This window comes from Schistocerca americana, chromosome 1, assembly GCF_021461395.2.
Source record: "Schistocerca americana isolate TAMUIC-IGC-003095 chromosome 1, iqSchAmer2.1, whole genome shotgun sequence".
Classification (NCBI taxonomy): Eukaryota; Metazoa; Arthropoda; class Insecta; order Orthoptera; family Acrididae; genus Schistocerca; species Schistocerca americana.
The window spans coordinates 1088663228-1088683132 of NC_060119.1; the positions used below are offsets into that span (position 1 = coordinate 1088663228).

At 42.6% G+C, this 19905-nt stretch overlaps 1 protein-coding gene across 2 annotated transcripts in view; it reads right to left on the bottom strand.

Annotated features, from left to right (window-relative positions):
- The window catches only part of LOC124550343, a 59082-nt gene that overhangs the window by 18630 nt on the left and 20547 nt on the right, over positions 1 to 19905 (bottom strand). For both annotated transcript variants that reach the window (XM_047125306.1, XM_047125305.1), the window contains exon 2: positions 14910 to 15026. In XM_047125306.1, the coding sequence (XP_046981262.1) occupies positions 14910 to 15026 (117 nt within the window). The remainder of the gene's footprint in view (positions 1 to 14909; positions 15027 to 19905) is intronic.

Below are 19905 nucleotides of genomic sequence, written 5' to 3' on the forward strand. Positions count from 1 at the left end.
TCTCTTTCACGTAGTCCTCAGTTTTCCGCGTAGTTCATATGTTTTAGATTAACTAATAATACACTTCACAAATCACAACTGGGTTGCTGTTATACCATCATTCTAATTTCATACTATAAGGGGCGGTCAAAAAAGTAGCCGTTCGACGACAGTACAGTCCAGTATCGGTATGCCAGTCAGACAAAATCGCTGTAAGCATTGAGGCAATCATCCCACTGACGCACCAGGTTGAAGATGCCCGTTTGGTAGAACACCGTGTCCTGCTGTACGAAGAAGACCGTAACTGCCAATGGCACATCCTCGTCAGACAGGAATCGTCGGCCCTCCAAGGCCTAGTTGAAGGACACAAAGGCGTGATAATTGCATGGGGAGGAATCCGGACTAGGAGGCGGGTACTCCAGCGTCTCCCACTTGAGTTGCTGTAACTCCGGCATTACGAAATATACGACGAAGCAGTAGCACTCTTTGTCGCAAAACTTGGCGCACCAGCTCAAATCGGTGGGTTTTGACAGACACACTGCCCCATACGCATTTTTATTCTCTAATGGAGGTCTACCGGCGTTTGCCCTCTAGCAGACAAGAAAAGAACAGCAGCACGTTGGTCCTGTTTGGACGCCTTTGATAATAACGATGCCATAGTTCAAGTTTCCACATTTACCGACGCACATTGGAGAGGCACGAATGCCACACTAATCCTTGCCTACGTGCCTATACCCGCATCGGAGTCACACTTAGTTGTATATACGCCCAGCAATGCCCTCAGTCAGAAACTTTTTGGTCGCTCCTTATCCACTTTATACATGAGTTGTGACTGACTACCATAATTGTACACTCAAGCGCCAAAGAAACTGGTATAGGTATGTGTATTCAAATACAGAGATATGTAAACAGCCAGAATATGGCGCTGAGGTCGGCAACGCCTATATAAGACAACAATTGTCTGGCGCAGTTGTTAGTTCGCTATCTGCTGTGACAATGGAAGGTTATCAACATTTAAATAAGGTTTAACGTTGTGTTGTGGTCGGCGCACAAGCGATAGGACACAGCGTCTCGGAGGTAGCGATGAAGTGAGGACTTGACGTATGACTATTACATGAGTGTACCGCGAATATCAGGAATCTGGTAAAACATCAAATCGCCGACATCGCTGCGGCCGGACAAAGATCCTGCAAGAACGGGACCAACGACGACTGAAGAGATTCGTTCAACATGACAGAAGTGTAACATTTCTGCAAATTGCAAGTGTCAGCGTGGGAACCATTCAATGAAAGATAATCGATATGGGCTTTTGGAGCCGAAGGTCCACTCGTGTGCCCTTGATGACTGCACAACACAAAGCCTTACGCCTCACCTGGGCCCGTCAGAACAGGCATTGGACTGTTGATGACTGGAAACATGTTTCCTATTCGGACGAGTTTGGTTTCAAATTATATAGGGCGGATGGAAGTGTACGGGTATGGAGACAACCGCATGAATCAATGGACCCTGTATGTCAGCAGGGAACTGTTCAAGCTGGTGGAGGCGCTGTATGGTATGGGGTCTGTGCAGTTGGAGTAATATGAGACCCTTGATACAGCTAGATACAACTCTGACAGGTGACACGTACGTAAGCACACTGTCTGATCAGCTGCATCCATTCACGTCCATTGTGCATTCCGACGTACTTGGGTAATTCCAGCAGAACAATGCGACACCCCACACGTCCAGAATTGGACAGAGTGATTCCATGAACACTCTTCTGAGTTCGAATGCTTCCGCTGCCCGCCAAACTCACCGGATACGAACATTGTTGAGCACGTCATTTATGCCTTGCAATGTGGTGTTCAGAAGAAATCTCCACCCCCTCGTACTCTCACGGATTTATGGAGAGCGCTGCAGGATTCATGGCATCAGTTCACTCCAGCATTAATTCAGACATCAGTCGAGTGCATACTACGTCGTGTTGTGACACTTTTGGATGCTCGTGGGTGGCCTACACGATATTAGGCTGGTCTAGCAGTGTATCTGAATATATTATTATAACTACTATAGACGTATCGATTATGGAATCTATAGTCCGTATTAATCTGTAGGCGGGCGGAGTATGAAGTGCTTGCCTGAAGTAAATAATAAATAAATAATAATGTCAACACATGAACTTCATTATACAACTATATTGATAACGTTAAATTTTTGTAGACTTACGTAGATTGCTTTATGCTCACACATTGTCAGTTTCAGAGAACAAAAATTCCTCTACAAAAATCAATAGGAGTTCCGAAGGCAGATGTCGTGCGAAATTAAGCTCGATTTTTCGTCGTTATACATCTACATCTATACTTCGTAACTCATCTGACGTTGTATTGTGGGGGGCACTTTATGTACCACTGTCACTTAGCAACTTTCCTGTTCCAGTCCTGTATGGCTCGCTGGAAGAAAAATTGTCAGTAAGTCTCCCTGGGAGCGGTAAGCTCTCTAACGTTTTCTGCACGTTCTTTTCACGAGATATGCGTAGCATGGATGTACACTTGATTGATCTAGGAACGTATGCACTCCAAATTTTAAAGTAGGCCATATCGCGATGCAGAACGCCTCTCTTGCAGCGTCTGCTACAGCAGATGTCTGAACATCTCCGTAAAGATTTCGCGCTAAATGAACCTTTAACCAAATGTGCTGCTCTTCTTCGAATCTTGTCTACTTCCACTGTCAATCCTATCTGGTACTAATCCAAGACTGACAAGCAACACTCAAGTGTTCCTATTTGTAGAACGAGGATTTCGTACGTTTCCTTTGTGGTGGACTACATTTCTGAATATTCTTCCAATGTACCTCAGACAGGCATCTTCATTACCCGCGATTAATTTTATGTGGTCACTCCATTTTAAATCGCTCCATACGCGTATTCCTAAATATTGTATGGATGCGTCTGCTTCCAGTGATTGTAATCGTTTAATCATAAAGTAATGGGTCTTTCTGAATATATATATGCGCAGTACGTTACATTTGCTTAGGATGAGAGTCCGTTGCCAATCCTGCACCACGCGCCGATCTTCTGCAGGTCTTCCTGCATTTCGCTACAATTTTCTGGCGTAGCGACTTATCTGTATACGACAGCATCATCCGCGAAAAGCCTCGTGGAAATTCTGGGATTATCCACTTGGTCATTTGTATTCCGAAAAGTAATGGGCCAATAACAGTGTCCTGCCGTACGCTCGAAACTGTTTTTTACGCCTGAAGTTATTTTTTCGTTGAGAATGTTTTCTGTCTGCTAAAAACCCTTTTATTCAGTCACACAGCTGTTGTCATATTCCGTACTCTTGTATTTTGTTCATTAGGTGGTAGTGTGAAACTGTACTGAACGCCTTTCGGAAGTCGAGGAACACGGCATCAACATGTCTGCCGGTATCTATTGCTTTTTCAATGTCGTGGAGAAACAGAGCGCTGTATACGACTGCACCGAGGCTGCAGCCATGTCCCCTGAGGATGGGAAATGAAAGCGACTCTCTCGAGAAACTCGAGAACTTCCAGAGCCGTTTCTCTCAAAGCGTGCGACATGAGTATCGGAAATGTAGCACGCTTCTGATTTCGCGATTTTGTGCCCCTCTGAAATTTCTAGGAGAACCAGAGGGTCATAGGTATAGCAGAATGGACCAATAGCCTGTCATGGACGGAGTTGTGGCTTTCTGTTCTGAGAGAATAGCTTGCGTTTCATATGATCGGCTTACAACAGTAAACACCACGAGAGGAAATTTTGTACAATTCATTCAAGCTTCGTGCGATTGAGAGAGAGCTCTGAACGGACTGCAGTGCATATCAGTGGCAATGATGAAGACAGCATGGGCCAGCGAACATTTCATGGTAGTCCCAGAAAACTAAAGAGAAATACTGTATTCATACACGATATATTAGTTTATAAAATCGAATTACAACAGGCGTCATTCACCATCAAAAGTACGAAGAAATATGTTTCGGCAGTGAGCTGTCGACATCGTCTTAGCAGGTTTCTACTTATTGCACTTCTGGCACATAACGGCAGGGTGTAACTCATTTTCTGGGGGTGAACTTCGTGTACGTTAGGGTAAAAATCATTTCATTATGTCGCCATAAATAATGCAGAATGAATTTGCTCGATTTTCTTTGTGACAGGCTTATGTAATTAATTTACGTGCTCTGTCTTCACGTATATTAGATGTAAAATGTATCTGAACCCTTCGATTTTCATCTTGGTTTAATTTATTCTATTTGGTTTCAGGGAGAGCCCATTTCACTAGATATATTGATGCTTGTTTAAGTGACAGGTCACTCTGTTAACAAGAACATACTTAAAATAATAACAAATGAAGTAGTTGGTTAAATAATACAAATTTTAAGCCGTTATCCATTTTAGAATCGCATCAAACGTTCACACACTTATGGTACTCTATTCTTATTTCCATTTCCGGTAATTAAATGTGTATCGTGTCTGTTCTTTCAGACATGTTATGTAACTAAATCGACTGATTGTATCTGCCAGAAGGCCAAATTGAGGTTAAAACTTGGCTGAGAATTTTTCGTGTGGATGAATAACTCTATCTACACACAGAGAAAAGTGAAAATTCGAAATTGTGACAAGAATAGACACGGGAAACTTAAAAAGCGAATACAGCGAACATTGTGTCAGTTTTAATTGGAAGAGTCTGAACCACACAAGAAAGTAGTAGGGTAAAGCCAGTTGTAGTAAATTTTGTTAGAGTGCGCTTCATATGTTCAGGGCCATACTAGATTGATACATTATACCCTCCCTCTCCCCTTAATCTGTTTTGTTAATTGGTTTGTGACACCCTGGGGTTTGATTTATGACCTCTTGGGGATAATCCTTCAGAGAGACTCCCACCACTCCTTCTCCACCTCCATCACCCCTCTACGAACTTCCAACCCTCACCAATCCCCCACACCAATAAAAGCACACTTTCATGTCTGAGGTATTCCAATAGCCACCTCCAACTCCAAAAATCTGATTACTTAACTAATTAATTAAATTAATCACTTAATTAACCCCTCACAGTCTTGGAAATCCCCCAGACACCCTCCCTTCCCCTCCACCACAAGGAAATGTGGGAAAAAGACCCAGTTGACTGGCTATTTAATGGGAAATCGATTACAGTGCATGGAATATTGTTAAAACAACTTCTGGTAGATAAGGAAATGTATGGAATATTCTCTATTTAAACTATTTATTGGATACAAGATGGTGTCTCGAATATACTTTATTTATTTAAATAATTTGGCGAGATATCAATTGCAGTATATGGAATAATGTTTAAACAGTTTTGGGTAGACAAGGAATGCATGGAATATTGTTTATTTAAAAGATGTATGGGATACAAGACAGTGTGAAATATAATTTATTTATTTGTTTAAAGAAATTATTGGGAAATTTTCTGCAGTGTATGGAATACTGTTTATTTAAACTGTTTGTGGGTAACAAGGCAGTATGAAATATTTAAACAACTGCAGCATTTATTTTCAAATTGTGCAAGGAATAAAATCACAAGACTGATGTCAACATAAATCATCACATGTAATTTCACTGTTAAAAATCTTTCACACCGACCACAGAGCTTTGCATACCCATGCCCTGACCATTTCTCTGAGCTGCACCTTGCGCCAGTGTCCAAGAAACCAAACTAAGCGTGCCCAGCCCCACGACCACTAGCGGGTCCTGCACCACCAGCCAGCTCATGCAGTGCACAGACCATAAGTTGCACTAATCCCCAAACAAAGCGTTAGGTGGCGGCAACCCTTTGATATTGATACCTGAGAAATCCAGTGATACTACAGAAGTCAATACATTGATTGATAAATTATTTAAATCTATACCCTTCGTGTGCAGCCAATTTTTCCTTGCCTCCTACTGGTGGATACCGGCACAGTAAGGTCACTTGGTAGGATATCCATTACGTTTGAGGAAGCTGAAAATTTCAGATTTCAGCTCAGTTACATGCTGTCTCCTTAAACAATTTGCTGGAGTGGCTGTATAGACGCTTGCTCGCATACCACTATCAGAAACAATAAATTGAACAATTGGGAATTTTACATTGTAACTGGGTTTTTAAAGCACTACAATTCGCAAATTGGTCCTCTCTGCTTCATTTATAAGGATAAGGGAGGGTCTACTGCGTGATAGCATAGATACAACAACAAATACCACTGCATGATAGAAATGGTTCAAATGGTTCTGAGCAATATGGGACTTAACATCTGAAGTCATCAGTCCCCTAGAACTTAGAACTACTTAAACCTAACTAACCTAAGGACATCACATACATCTATGCCCGAAGCAGGATTCGAACCTGCGACCATAGCGGTCGCGTGGTTTCAGACTGATGCGCCTAGAACCGCTCGGCCACATCGGCCGGCATTGCATGATAGAGTCCACTGCAATGTATTCAGAAGCACTGAGCACAACACACTTAAGCCATGATCCACTCTGTAGTAGTAGTTGTCGTGGATACATTACAGAGATTGCTGAAACACTTGTACATTCAATGCGCCAATGTCCTGATATCTACACGCTGCGCCCGTCCAGAGACTCGTGCAGTGCTAGATTACTCATAAAACACGTGATCGCGGGGACAACCCAGTGCATACTGACTACTAATTCGCCGTTCACCGACCAGAGGGCGACATGGTTGTACCCCACATGACCAGTTCAGGAGACTCAGCGACGGACCCCGCCTTAAGCTGGAAACGTCAGTTAATTCTGGTTACAGGCTACCTCTGCCACGCAGCCACACACCAGGCAGAATCGTCCTAGAAAACCAGCCACATATGTTTCAGTGTAATTATAATTAAATATCACGATTGTAGCGCCGATCTGGTGTCACTCGACGTGAGCGAAGTATCGTAAATACCTCCTCCTGACGACTTCAACTCTGCAAATATCGATATCTCTACCATTTTTATACCTGTACATAATTTTTCATGTAAAACCTTTCATCCTCCTTAGCTATCGATGCGCTGAAATCGCAATTTTCCACGACAAATCCCTACCTCTCTTACAACCGGACACAGTCATTTTCTTTGCACATGTCGAAAGCCAGACCACAGTAATTTTACATCCAAACATATACTGTATAAGCCTGATGACCACAGCGAATATGTCAAACATCCCCTACTAAGTATTATGCTTTGCCAGTAACTGAATGCTGGTGACACCAAACAATATTGATCGAAACTACGTGATCGATGGACATGATCCATTTTTTTTTCTTGTGAGTGGTACCAGAGCGTCTTGGGAAGAGAGACATAATCGCTTTATAAGCGACCGGCTATTAAAGAAACGATGGTAACGACTATACACTCTCACCCTGCATAAAATGTGGTCTTGGTTCTACAGGCTCACAAGTATCACTAACGATTTCCATGTTAAAAACTATATATGCTTTATAAATCGAGCTATGGTATTCCTTCAAAATCAAGAGGTGTTTCACATAAACTCCAAGACAATGAGTAAAACTTAACAATCATATACAACCGTTCCCTCGACGAAGCTTCCGTACCCAAAGACTGGAAAGTTGCACAGGTCACACCAATATTCAAGAAAGGTAGTAGGAGTAATCCACTAAACTACAGGCCCATACCGTGAACGTCGATATGCAGGAGGATTTTATAACATATAATGTGTTCGAACATAACGAATTACCTCGAAGAAGACGGTCTATTGACACACAGTCAACATGGGTTTAGAAAACATCGTTCTTGTGAAACACAAGCAGCTCTTTATTCTCGTGAAGTACTGAGTGCTATTGACAAGGGATTTCAGATCGATTCTGTATTTCTGGATTTCCAGAAGGCTTTTGACACTGTGCCACGCAAGCAGCTCGTAGTGAAATTGCGTGCATGTGGAATATCGTCTCAGTTATGTGACTGGATCTGTCATTTCCTGTCAGAGAGGTCACAGTTCGTAGTAATTGACGGAAAGTCATCAACAGAAGTGATTTCTGGCGTTCCCCTAGGTAGTGTTATAGGCCCTTTGCTGTTCCTTATCTATATAAACGATTTGGGAAACAATCTGAGCAGTAGCCGTCTTCGGATGTTTGCAGATGACGCTGTCGTTTATCGACTAATTAAGTCATTAAAAAAAACCTGCAAGACGATTGATAAAAAATATCGGAATGGTGCGAAAAGCGGCAGGTGAGCTTAAATAACGAAACGTGTGAGGTCATCCACATGAGTGCTAAAAGGAACTCATTAAACTTCGGTTGCACGATAAATCAGTCTAATCTAAAAGCCGTAAATTCAACTAAATGCCTAGGTATTACAATGACGAACAACTTAAATTGGAAGGAACACATAGAAAATGTTGTGGGGATGGTTAACCAAAGACTGCGTTTTATTGGTAGGACACTTACAAAATGTAACAGACCTACTAAGGAGACTGCCTACACTACGCTTGTCCGTCCTCTTTTAGAATACTGCTGCGCGGTGTGGGATCCTTACCAGATAGGACTGACGGAGTACATCGAAAAAGTTCAAAGAAAGGCAGCACATTTTGTATTATCGCGAAATATGGGAGAGAGCGTCACTGAAATGATACAGGATTTGGGCTGGACATCATTAAAAGAAAGGTGTTTTTCGTTGCGACGGAATCTTCTCACGAAATTCCAATCACCAACTTTCTCCTCCGAATGCGAAAATATTTTGTTGACACCGACTTACATAGGGAGGAACAATCACCAAGAAAAAATAAGGGAAATCAGAGCTCGTACGGAAAGATATAGTTGTTCATTCTTTCCGTGCGCTATACGAGATTGGAATAAGAGAGAAGTGCGAAGGTGGTTCGATGAGCCCTCTGCCAGGCACTTAAATGTGATTTGTAGAGTATCCATGTAGATGTAGATGTAGATGGTGATTGCGGGCTGTGTATTAACAGACCGGAAACGTGGGTGCACTACGCCAACGGTGTATACTCGTAATAAAACCACCCTTCTCACCGAATTTAGAAAGCGATTCGACTAAGAAAAGTGGTATTAAGCCGATATTTGCAACTCCCTCATGCTGCTGCTAGATATTTCCCACTGAAAGAAACAGTATTTGTAGTGCATTCTATCTCGATGACATGAAGACAGTGTAACAGAGGTTCTGCGATATATGCACAGTGTTACAGGCGAGGTATGATGATGGTTGATAGAAAATGATCACATACAATAGATGGTGTGCTATGTGATGAATCACTTAAAAAATGCAACTCTAGATGGAATATTAAGAAATGTACGAAATCCTATGATGATCTATAGTGTTACACTTTCTTGTAGAAAGTCTCTTCATTCAACTGGACACTTGCGTCGTATCCTATGGAGATGCCTTTTAATGATTACAGTCACTGATGGGTCATATTTGTAGCACTCTCATATCTCGAAACGAATCATCTTTATCCATCCTGTTTTTTTCCATTGTTCTCTTGGAGTATATCTGTTGTGTGGTATAACTTGCATCTGACTCGTTTACAGTTGCATGTTCTGTGTGTGACTTAAAGCGTTATCTACCTGCAATCGTTAACAGCAAACCTGTCCATATCACACACAGCAAACGACTTCCAATGCATGTCTGATGAATCATGTCCATCGATGGAAAACCTATTTCAACACCCTCCTCTAGATGAACAAAGGTGTATGTGAAGTATCCATTTCTCTCCCACAGCCTGGACATAAATCAAGTCTACTTTTTCTCAACTGTGGCGATTCTAAATTTGTGACAGGGGTTTGCGAGGTACTGCAAACCCTGTGTACAGGTTTGCTTGACAGTTGTCCTGTTTATGGAGTTAGTGCAGCATGGCATGTAATTTCACATTTAAAGCACATCTGCTATGTGTTTGTCTCTTATCTTGTAAAATGCATATTCTGTTACTTATGATCATTTCATATGACTCATACGAGCTCAGTATGATTTTTGAACCACAATAGAATGTGAATCATGGGTGCCATCCACCTCCAGGAAGCTATATTGTGCATGTATCACAAAGAATCTATGTTTCTCTTCGGTGTAGGAGGAAGTAGTTTCATCATTTTAAAATTTGTCACAGTAGTGAATAAGATGGAAAACTTGCAGGGTAAATGTATGTCAGATGTTAGACATATGTGTCCTGCGTTAAAGTATTAAGAACGTTTCACTCCATGTGACTAGTATTTCAGAAATCACAGGCATTTAACATTACAGTGTGTTTCAGTGTGCAGTCGTGTAGCCTTAGGAGTGCATGTGTTTATGTTTCACGATCATTACTCTCACAAATATCTTCTTGGTACTGACCTCAGACACCAGTACAATACTTTAGAATTGATAACACAGTCGATTTACGTAAAATGCTTCAAAACCCTGTCCATCTAGAGCTCCACCATGCATAAACCTCACGTTTTCCCTTATCCGTCTGTTATATCACCAAAACACTCTCATATCTCCTATACATCGATAACGGATGCTAACATCCTCAACGTGTACGCACCTGGAGAGATCTTGTGCGCTTGGATGGCTTCCGTGAGTAAGGTTTGCGCAGAACAATCTTCGCTGGACAGCAGTTACTGACTCAGCTAGCTCTGTTCCTTAATGAAATGTGGAATGTAGTGTGTATAGTAATGTTGCATGGAGGGTTGTTCAAAGACGATGCGGAGGGATCTTTCAATCTCCAACTTTATCCTGTAAGTGAGAGAATACTCTATGGCACCCATTCACATAGCGAAAGATGGGGAATCGTAATCGTAAATTCCAAACTACGATCTATGAGTCAGAAATATGTAGAAAATCTAACTACATCGGCATACAACACTGTCGGGTATACTTTGGTGTATATGTTTACGAATTAACCATGAATGGATGTACTGCACAGTTCTCTATCTTGATGGGAGGGAAACCTTCTGGAGACGGCCATCACTGAAACAGCGATCATGTACATAACTGCAATCTGAGGAATGAATGCTCTTGGTATCTTTGAAATGAAACACCTAGACATTTGCTATCCTGGCAATGTGAAAGATGAGATTAAATGCAGAGGTCATCACCTTCAGACGGCTGCTTGGAAATGCTCCACAATGCCACAATCGCTTCCAGTTTCCATATGTCCTCCACATTTTTATCAATAAGAAACACCACTGCCATGTGTTGTGGGAGCAGATATTTTACAGCATACGATGTCTGTGAGAGCAAATGGATCGAAAATGTTAATGTCGGCTTAGCACCTGACACAGACTTCGAAGGTGTGGTGGAAAAACAAAATGTATGGTGGTGCAAAAAGCTTTTGTCATACACTGATCTATGTGTTACAGCAGAAAAACAATGTATCAACTGCTTACGAGAGAACAACGTGGGGAATCTCTCTTGTGACTGATAGTCTGTGTTGTATGGTCCTCCTACAGCACAGTCGATGAAACTTTACATTGGTCTGTGACAGTGACTTCTTTCACTGGTCACCTGCTCCACTGTACCAATAGATGTATATTTAACAGGATCGTCACACATACCCGATGTCAGCATGCAGATGGTATTTCTTTTTTGATGTGTCAGAAGAGAAGGATGTGGTAATATCTTACTGAGTTTTCTACTGCGAGGTTTTAGTAGTTTGTAGTTTTCCTCTGTTGGATGGTACAAAATAATGAGGAGGGAGAGAATGTTCAGGTGACAGATGTGAATGCACTATGAAAGATACAGATCTCCTTCGAATTGCAATACCTGTATGTATCTCGAAAATGCACCACATTGCAGTTGCAATATCATGCTTCTTACAGTTCCCATATGTGTTGAAGGAGAAAGATTCTTTGGTGCTGGGTGCTGGCCTTACACATTGTACGCTGTTGGCCGAGCTAAGACAACACGTCCCTGTTTCCACAGAGTGGTCCAAACATGGGCCCTGTCACATTAACTCATCTCACCCTGTTTCTCCATGGGATGCAGAATGTGGCAGGCATAGCGCTCTTGGTCTTCCGCTCAGTTCCGACTTAAACTGGAACGATCACATCGACAAAGGTGCGAGGACGGCGGGGCATAGACTGAGAAACAACTACAAGATGTCTTCAGGCCACAAGTGGCCCATAGGGACCATCGGACCGCCGTGTCATCTTCAGCTGAGGATGCAGATAGGAGGAACATGTGGTCAGCACACGGCTACTATTTGGTCAAGGAGCTCCTCAATTGGCATCACAAGGCCGAGTGCACCCCAAAAATGGCAACAGTGCAAGGCGGCCCGGACGTCACCCATTCAAGCGCTGGCCACGCCCGACAGCGCTGAACTTCGGTGATCTGACGGGAACTGGTGTATCCACTGCGGCAAGGCCGTTGCCTACAAGATGTAAAGAGACTGTCTAAAACCACGCTGGAGTTTTGCTGTATGGGGTCTGATGTGTCGTAAATGCCACCAAATGCCGACACTACAAGTCAATGCACCGCCATTTGGTTGGTTCTCACCTCAGCCCCTGCAACTACCCGACATGCCAACTCTGTTATTTGCAGGTCGACCTGCAGAAAGCTTTCACATACACTGGAACACAGTACAGAGGACGTGTAAAACACCGAGAGAGTTTGCTGCCAGCACATACCTTTCGCTACACCTGCAAGTGTCATGGGCAGCCAGTCAGGAAGAAGAGTACCTTCACCATGTGGGTATACTACAGAGCCTGTGTTATCTACATGTTACTAGGATAGAACTAGGCACCATCGCTGAGATGTGGATCCACAATGCCACTAGGGCTGCGCAACTCTCTGGCCTGGGTCACTGAGTGTAGACATTTTGAATGAGTGTGAGGGATGTACAAGTGTATCAGTGATCTCCTACATTTAGCCATGACAACAACTGCTACGGACTGGATAATTGTTTAAGCGTGTTGTGTTTCGTGCTTCTCAATACATCACAGTGGACTCTGTCCTGAAGTGGTACTTGCTGTTGTCTCTATCCTAACACATCCTAACACGTGGTAGACCCTTGCTCCTCCTTCCGAATGCAGTAGAGAGAACCAACTTAGGGATTATATAGTGTTTTAAGAACGCAATCGCAAAGTTTGAATATTTTACTTTTTCCAGTAGTGGTATTGCGAGCATGTATCTGTCCAGCCCTCCTGCAATTTGCTTAATTTGAAATTTACAGCTACCTCCAATGTAATGGACTTCCTACGAAATTACCTAACTTGCCAGTATCCACCAATAGGAGACAAGAGCAAAGAAAGGCCAGAAAGGTTTGGAAACTGAACACTTGTTGGGATCAAATCCCGTCAAATGCACCTGTCCTAGTATTCACCAATAGCATGGAAGGAGAAATTAACCATGTGTATCGATTTCATTAATTAGTCACTTAGTTTACTGACTTCAGCAGTATTTCCAGATCGATTCGCAGTCAGGAATTTGCTTTGGAAGGAATTCTTGGATGCACTGATACCCCACAGGGGAAGGCTTTGGGGTCTCCCAGGTAAACCCTGATTTGTTTGTGGATTGTTCTCACTGTGACTCATGGTGCACACAGTGTGAGCAGTTGCACATGACAGGACATGGCCACTTGAGAGAGAGAGAGAGAGAGAGAGAGAGAGAGAGAGAGAGAGAGGGAGGGGCGTGATCTGTGTTTTGACAGGAATTTCTCAGGTGTCGATATCAAAGGTTTGCTGCCTCCAAACACTTTGCTCGCAAACTAGCACGACTTCTGGTCTGCAGGCCACCCACACGAGCTGACTGGAGATGTAAGGTCTGGGCATAGGTAGCGCAGTCTCCTGGACGCCAGAGCATGGTACAGCCTGGAGAGGTGGTCAGGGCATAGACGCGCAGTGCCCTGCAGCCTGAGTAAAAGATTTCTGAGTGCGATTACGTGAGGTGAATCATACTGACGTCGACTTCGTGACAGTATTACTTGGATGATTGGAAAAAAGCGCCACAATTGTTAAAATATTCCAGACTGTCTTGTCAGGCACAAATTGCTTAAATAAACAGTATCCCAAACACTGCAGTCAATTTCAAAACCAGTTCTTTAAATAAATTGGTAAACTATATTCCAAACCAGCCTTGTACCCCATAGCACGATTAAACAAACCATATTCCACGTCTTCTTTGCCTACCAGAAATTGTTTAAACCTTATTCCATACACTGCAATCGAGTTCCCCACATATTCTTTAAATAAGTAAACTATATTCCACAAACCGCCTTGTACATAATAAATTGTTTAAATAAACAAAATTTCAAACATTGTCTTGTGCATACTCTGCAATCGATTTCCCACCAGACAGCCAATCATATGAGTCTTTTTACTGCCAATTTCCAGGTTAGGAAAGGAAGAGGTATTAGGGCCAGGGGAGGGTGGCTGGAGAATTTCTCAAAGTGGAAGGGGTTAATTAATTTAACAGTTTAATTAATTAGTCAATCAATTTGATAGAAGATGCCTATTCGAATAACTGAGGTCTGAAAGTGTGCTTGTATTGGCAAGGTGGAAGGTGGGAGGATTGGAGATTTTCAGAGAGCAGAGGAGGTTGAGGGGGAGGGGAAACGGTGGTTGGTTTCTCTGAAGGGTGGATTATCCCTAAAAGAGTCATAAATCAACCCTCAAGGAGTTATAAATCAATTAACAGAACAATAGGTCAAATTGAGGGGGAGGGGGCCATAAATCAATATAGTCTGCCCCCCGAATGTATGCAGCCCACACTAACGTATTGTGTTACAGCTGACTTTCGTCCTAGTACTCACTAACACATAGTGTTGCTTTTCATTTGCGTGTGGACAGGTACGATGTGTAACAGGTCCACTTCAGCTTGCCTCTATCCCTTTATGGTGGAAATAGTTAGTACCCGATTAAATCATAGTACCATCAACGGAAATTAAAATGTTTCTTAGTAGACACGTATGCGGCACCATAATCGACAGCAAACATAAAAGTACTGAGTGCGGTACATTAGCTCACAGAAGTACTAACAAACCACCGTTTGCTTACCTTCCAAGGGGTCTTGACCAGTGAACTGGCTGAGCAGCGGTATGACGTTTTCACTAGTGGGGTGACTACCCTGCTCACTCTGAGATGAGATAACCGATGTCACATTTGCGTTGGCACCTGTAACATCAGCGGCATTTTATGCAAAAGGAGTAGTTTAAAAGTTTACCAAAAAACTAAATTACATCTTTAATTTGCCTAGAGATTTAGAAATGTAACGCTGCTGTAATAAACAGTTGTGGTAAAGTGGGAACGTTATCAGTGTAATAACGTAGATCCAGAACGTAAGGGGGGGGGGGGGAGTGGAAGAAAAGAATTAGCATCAACGGCAGTCAAATGTTTCGAAATGACAAGTTTTTTCTTTTAGCCTGAAGTTGGATGTCAGTTAAGAAGCGGCTCGATGAAGTAGAATTTGAATTATAAAATCTAGAAACGCTTATTCAGTGCATTTATGTCTGTGGTGATTAAGTAGTATTTTCATGCATTAAAACATATTAATTAATCCCCGCACGGTAAGTTAAATAAAATGCGTATTAAACGTGATGGGAGGGACTCAATAGATATCTAAGTAACTCTCCCGACAGGTTGTATGTATGCATTACAACGTTCTGAATTGGAAGGAGTGAAACTGATCCACGCCATTAAACTCTATTAAGTGATGAGGGGAGGAGACACAATGTGTACAGAAAGGAAATGATTAATTCATGGTTCAAATGGCTCTGAGCACTATGGGACTTAACATCTATGGTCATCAGTCCCCTAGAACTTAGAACTACTTAAACCTAACTAACCTAAGGACAGCACACAACACCCAGCCATCACGAGGCAGAGAAAATCCCTGACCCCGCCGGGAATCGAACCCGGGAACCCGGGCGTGGGAAGCGAGAACGCTACCGCACGACCACGAGATGCGGGCAATTCATGTAAATGATTAATTCATATTACTTCCGATAATTTAATATTCCTCATGGGGCTTTAAATGACAAACCAGTTTATATTACATTGCCAAACGAATTCAAACGATTATTAATCGCCTTGTCGTATTGCCAGTCCAACACATAATACTCCCATGTGCGTGGGACACAGGGAAAGTGGGTAAATCAAGAGAGTTGGAAGTCCGTCCTCTCTAGTAACAGGATCTTAAGACTCGTATGATCAGATAGAACCAAAAACAGTTGCATGGATCATCATATTATGGCTACTTCAATGTTAATCATTCATCTAAAGGGAACCAAAACCACGAATTCGGCATCTGTATGAGCAGTTCTTGAAAAATAACTTCGGGACATGAACAGCTAATTCATAATCGGTTCGTGAACAAAGTTTCAGGACTTTAATGAATTACCGAAGTTTATCTGCATCAAAACTAGCGTCTCAGAATGAAATAAGCCAACACACAACTCTCAGAGCTGTGCTTCCCACCAAGCAGTTGCTGCACTGCAATTAGAACTGTCATCCATCAGGACCTGTATTTCTCTTAGTCCAACGGCAGTGGTCGCAATGCTGGTAATATCAGAGTTCCGCGTCTCCCTCCAACCTCCAAAACCGATACCTTCTGTTTCAGAATCTGAAACCTGAATGAAGCTGATGTTTCCTATCTGAGATCCACTTAGGCTCTGCGAAAGAAAGCACATAAGTTAGTTTACTAGCGAATAACATGCTGTACAGAGTAGCAGCCAGTGAAGGAGTATTTAGGGAATTGGTTAAAAAAATTATTTCAAAGGCCCCAGTAAATTCTGTACAAGTTTCTTCCCAAAGCTGTGCTGCTGGTCCCGGCGGAGGTTCGAGTCCTCCCTTGGCCATGGGTGTATGTGTTTGTCCTTAGGATAATTTAGGTTAAGTAATGTGTAAGCTTAGGGGCTGATGACCTTAGCAGTTAAGTCCCATAAGATTTCACACACATTTGAACATTCTTCCCAAAGCAACTTATTCTGTGCCTGCGTGACACAAGTTGCCTGCCTTTGAGAACAGCGGCAGTTCTGTCTAGTTGAAGGTGCTGCCAAGAGATGCCTTGAGGCCTCTGCTGAAACTACTAGCGAATTCACGCCGTAAGTTTTAGCCAATAGCGTGCGTGGGACACAGGTCACGTGTGTGGACGCTGGAGGGATCTGCAGTGGAGAACACAGTTGCTTCCCTCTCTTGTGATCCAGACCTCGAGCAGAACAGACGTCTTTCTTGGGAGGCAGAGCATCTGGCTGTGCGCCCTATGGCCGGCCGCCAACATGAACCGCCTCCCCTTCCGTTGCCCACTATTTAGTTTTTCGTCCTCCTAGACCGGCCTATACCCGGTAGCTCTAGGGGCGCCCATTGTATTCCGTTTTTATTTTTTTACTTTTTTGGTCATCAGTCTACTGACTGGTTTGATGCGGCCCGCCACGAATTCCTCTCCTGTGCTAACCTCTTCATCTCAGAGTAGCACTTACAACCTACGTCCTCAATTATTTGCTTGACGTATTCCAATCTCTGTCTTCCTCTACAGTTTTTGCCCTCTACAGCTCCCTCTAGTACCATGGAAGTCATTCGCTCATGTCGTAGAAGATGTCCTATCATCCTGTCCCTTCTCCTTATCAGTGTTTTCCACATATTCCTTTCCTCTCCGATTCTGCGTAGAACCTCCTCATTCCTTATCAGCCCACCTAATTTTCAACATTCGTCTATAGCACCACATCTCAAATGCATCGATTCTCTTCTGTTCTGGTTTTCCCACAGTCCATGTTTCACTACCATACAATTCTGTACTCCAGACGTACATCCTCAGAAATTTCTTCCTCAAATTAAGGCCGGTATTTGATATTAGTAGACTTCTCTTTGCCAGAAATGCCTTTTTTGCCATAGCGAGTCTGCTTTTGATGTCCTCCTTGCTCCATCCGTCATTGGTTATTTTACTGCCTAGGTAGCATAATTCCTTAACTTCATTGACTTCGTGACCATCAATCCTGATGTTAAGTTTATCGCTGTTCTCATTTCTACTACCTACGTCTTTCTCCGATTTACTCTCAAACCATACTGTGTACTCATTAGACTGTTCATTCCGTTCAGCAGATCATTTAATTCTTCTTCACTTTCACTCAGGATAGCAATTTCATCAGCGAATCGTATCATTGATATCCTTTCACCTTGTATTTTAATTCAACTCCTGAATCTTTCTTTTATTTCCATCATTGCTTCCTCGATGTACAGATTCAAGAGTAGGGGTGAAAGGCTACAGCCTTGTCTTACACCCTTCTTAATTCGAGCACTTCGTTCTTGATCGTCCACTCTTATTATTCCCTCTTGGTTGTTGTACATATTGTATATGACCCGTCTCTCCCTATAGCTTACCCCTACTTTTTTCAGAATCTCGAACAGCTTGCACCATTTTATATTGTCGAACACTTTTTCCAGGTCGACAAATCCTCTGAAAGTGTCTTGATTTTTCTTTAGCCTTGCTTCCATTATTAGCCGTAACGTCAGAATAGCCTCTCTCGTCCCTTTACTTTTCCTAAAGCCAAACTGATCGTTACCTAGCGCATTCTCAATTTTCTTTTCCATTCTTCTGTATATTGTTCTTGTAAGCAGCTTCGATGCATGAGCTGTTAAGCTGATTGTGCGATAATTCTCGCACTTGTCAGCTCTTGCCGTCTTCGGAATTGTGTGGATGATGCTTTTCCGAAAGTCAGATGGTATATCGCCAGACTCATATAGTCTACACACCAACGCGAATAGTCGTTTTGTTGCCACATCCCCCAACGATTTTAGAAATTCTGATGGAATGTTATCCATCCCTTCTGCCTTATTTGACCGTAAGTCCTTCAAAGCTCTTTTAAATTCCGATTCTAATACTGGATCCCCTATCTCTTCTAAATCGACTCCTGTTTCTTCTTCTATCACATCAGACAAATCTTCACCCTCATAGAGACTTTCAATGTACTCTTTCCACCTATCTGCTCTCTCCTCTGCATTTAACAGTGGAATTCCCGTTGCACTCTTAATGTTACCACCGTTGCTTTTAATGTCACCAAAGGTTGTTTTGACTTTCCTGTATGCTGAGTCTGTCCTTCCAACAATCATATCTTTTTCGATGTCTTCACATTTTTCCTGCAGCCTTTTCGTCTTAGCTTCCCTGCACTTCCTATTTATTTCATTCGTCAGTGACTTGTATTTCTGTATTCCTAATTTTCCCGGAACATGTTTGTACTTCCTCCTTTCATCAATCAACTGAAGTATTTCTTCTGTTACTCATGGTTTCTTCGCAGCTACCTTCTTTGTACCTTCGTTTTCCTTCCCAACTTCTGTGATGGCCCTTTTTAGAGATGTCCATTCCTCTTCAACTGTACTGCCTACTGCGCTTTTCCTTATTGCTGTATCTATAGCGTTAGAGAACTTCAAACGAATCTCGTCATTCCTTAGTACTTACGTATCCCACTTCTTTGCGTATTGATTCTTCCTGACTAATGTCTTGAACTTCAGCCTACTCTTCATCACTACTATATTGTGATCTGCTCCTGGGTACGCCTTACAATCCAGTATCTGATTTCGGAATCTCTGTCTGACCATGATGTAATCTAATTGAAATCTTCCCGTATCTCCCGGCCTTTTCCAAGTATACCTCCTCCTCTTGTGATTCTTGAACAGGGTATTCGCTATTACTAGCTGAAACTTGTTACAGAACTCAATTAGTCTTTCTCCTCTTTCATTCCTTGTCCCAAGCCCATATTCTCCTGTAACCTTTTCTTCTACTCCTTCCCCTACAACTGCATTCCAGTCGCCCATGACTATTAGATTTTCGTCCCCCTTTACATACTGCATTACCCTTTCAATATCCTCATACACTTTCTCTATCTGTTCATCTTCAGCTTGCGACGTCGGCATGTATACCTGAACTATCGTTGTCGGTGTTGGTCTGCTGTCGATTCTGATTAGAACAACCCGGTCACTGAACTATTCACAGTAACACACCCTCTGCCCTACCTTCCTATTCATAACGAATCCTACACCTGTTATACCATTTTCTGCTGCT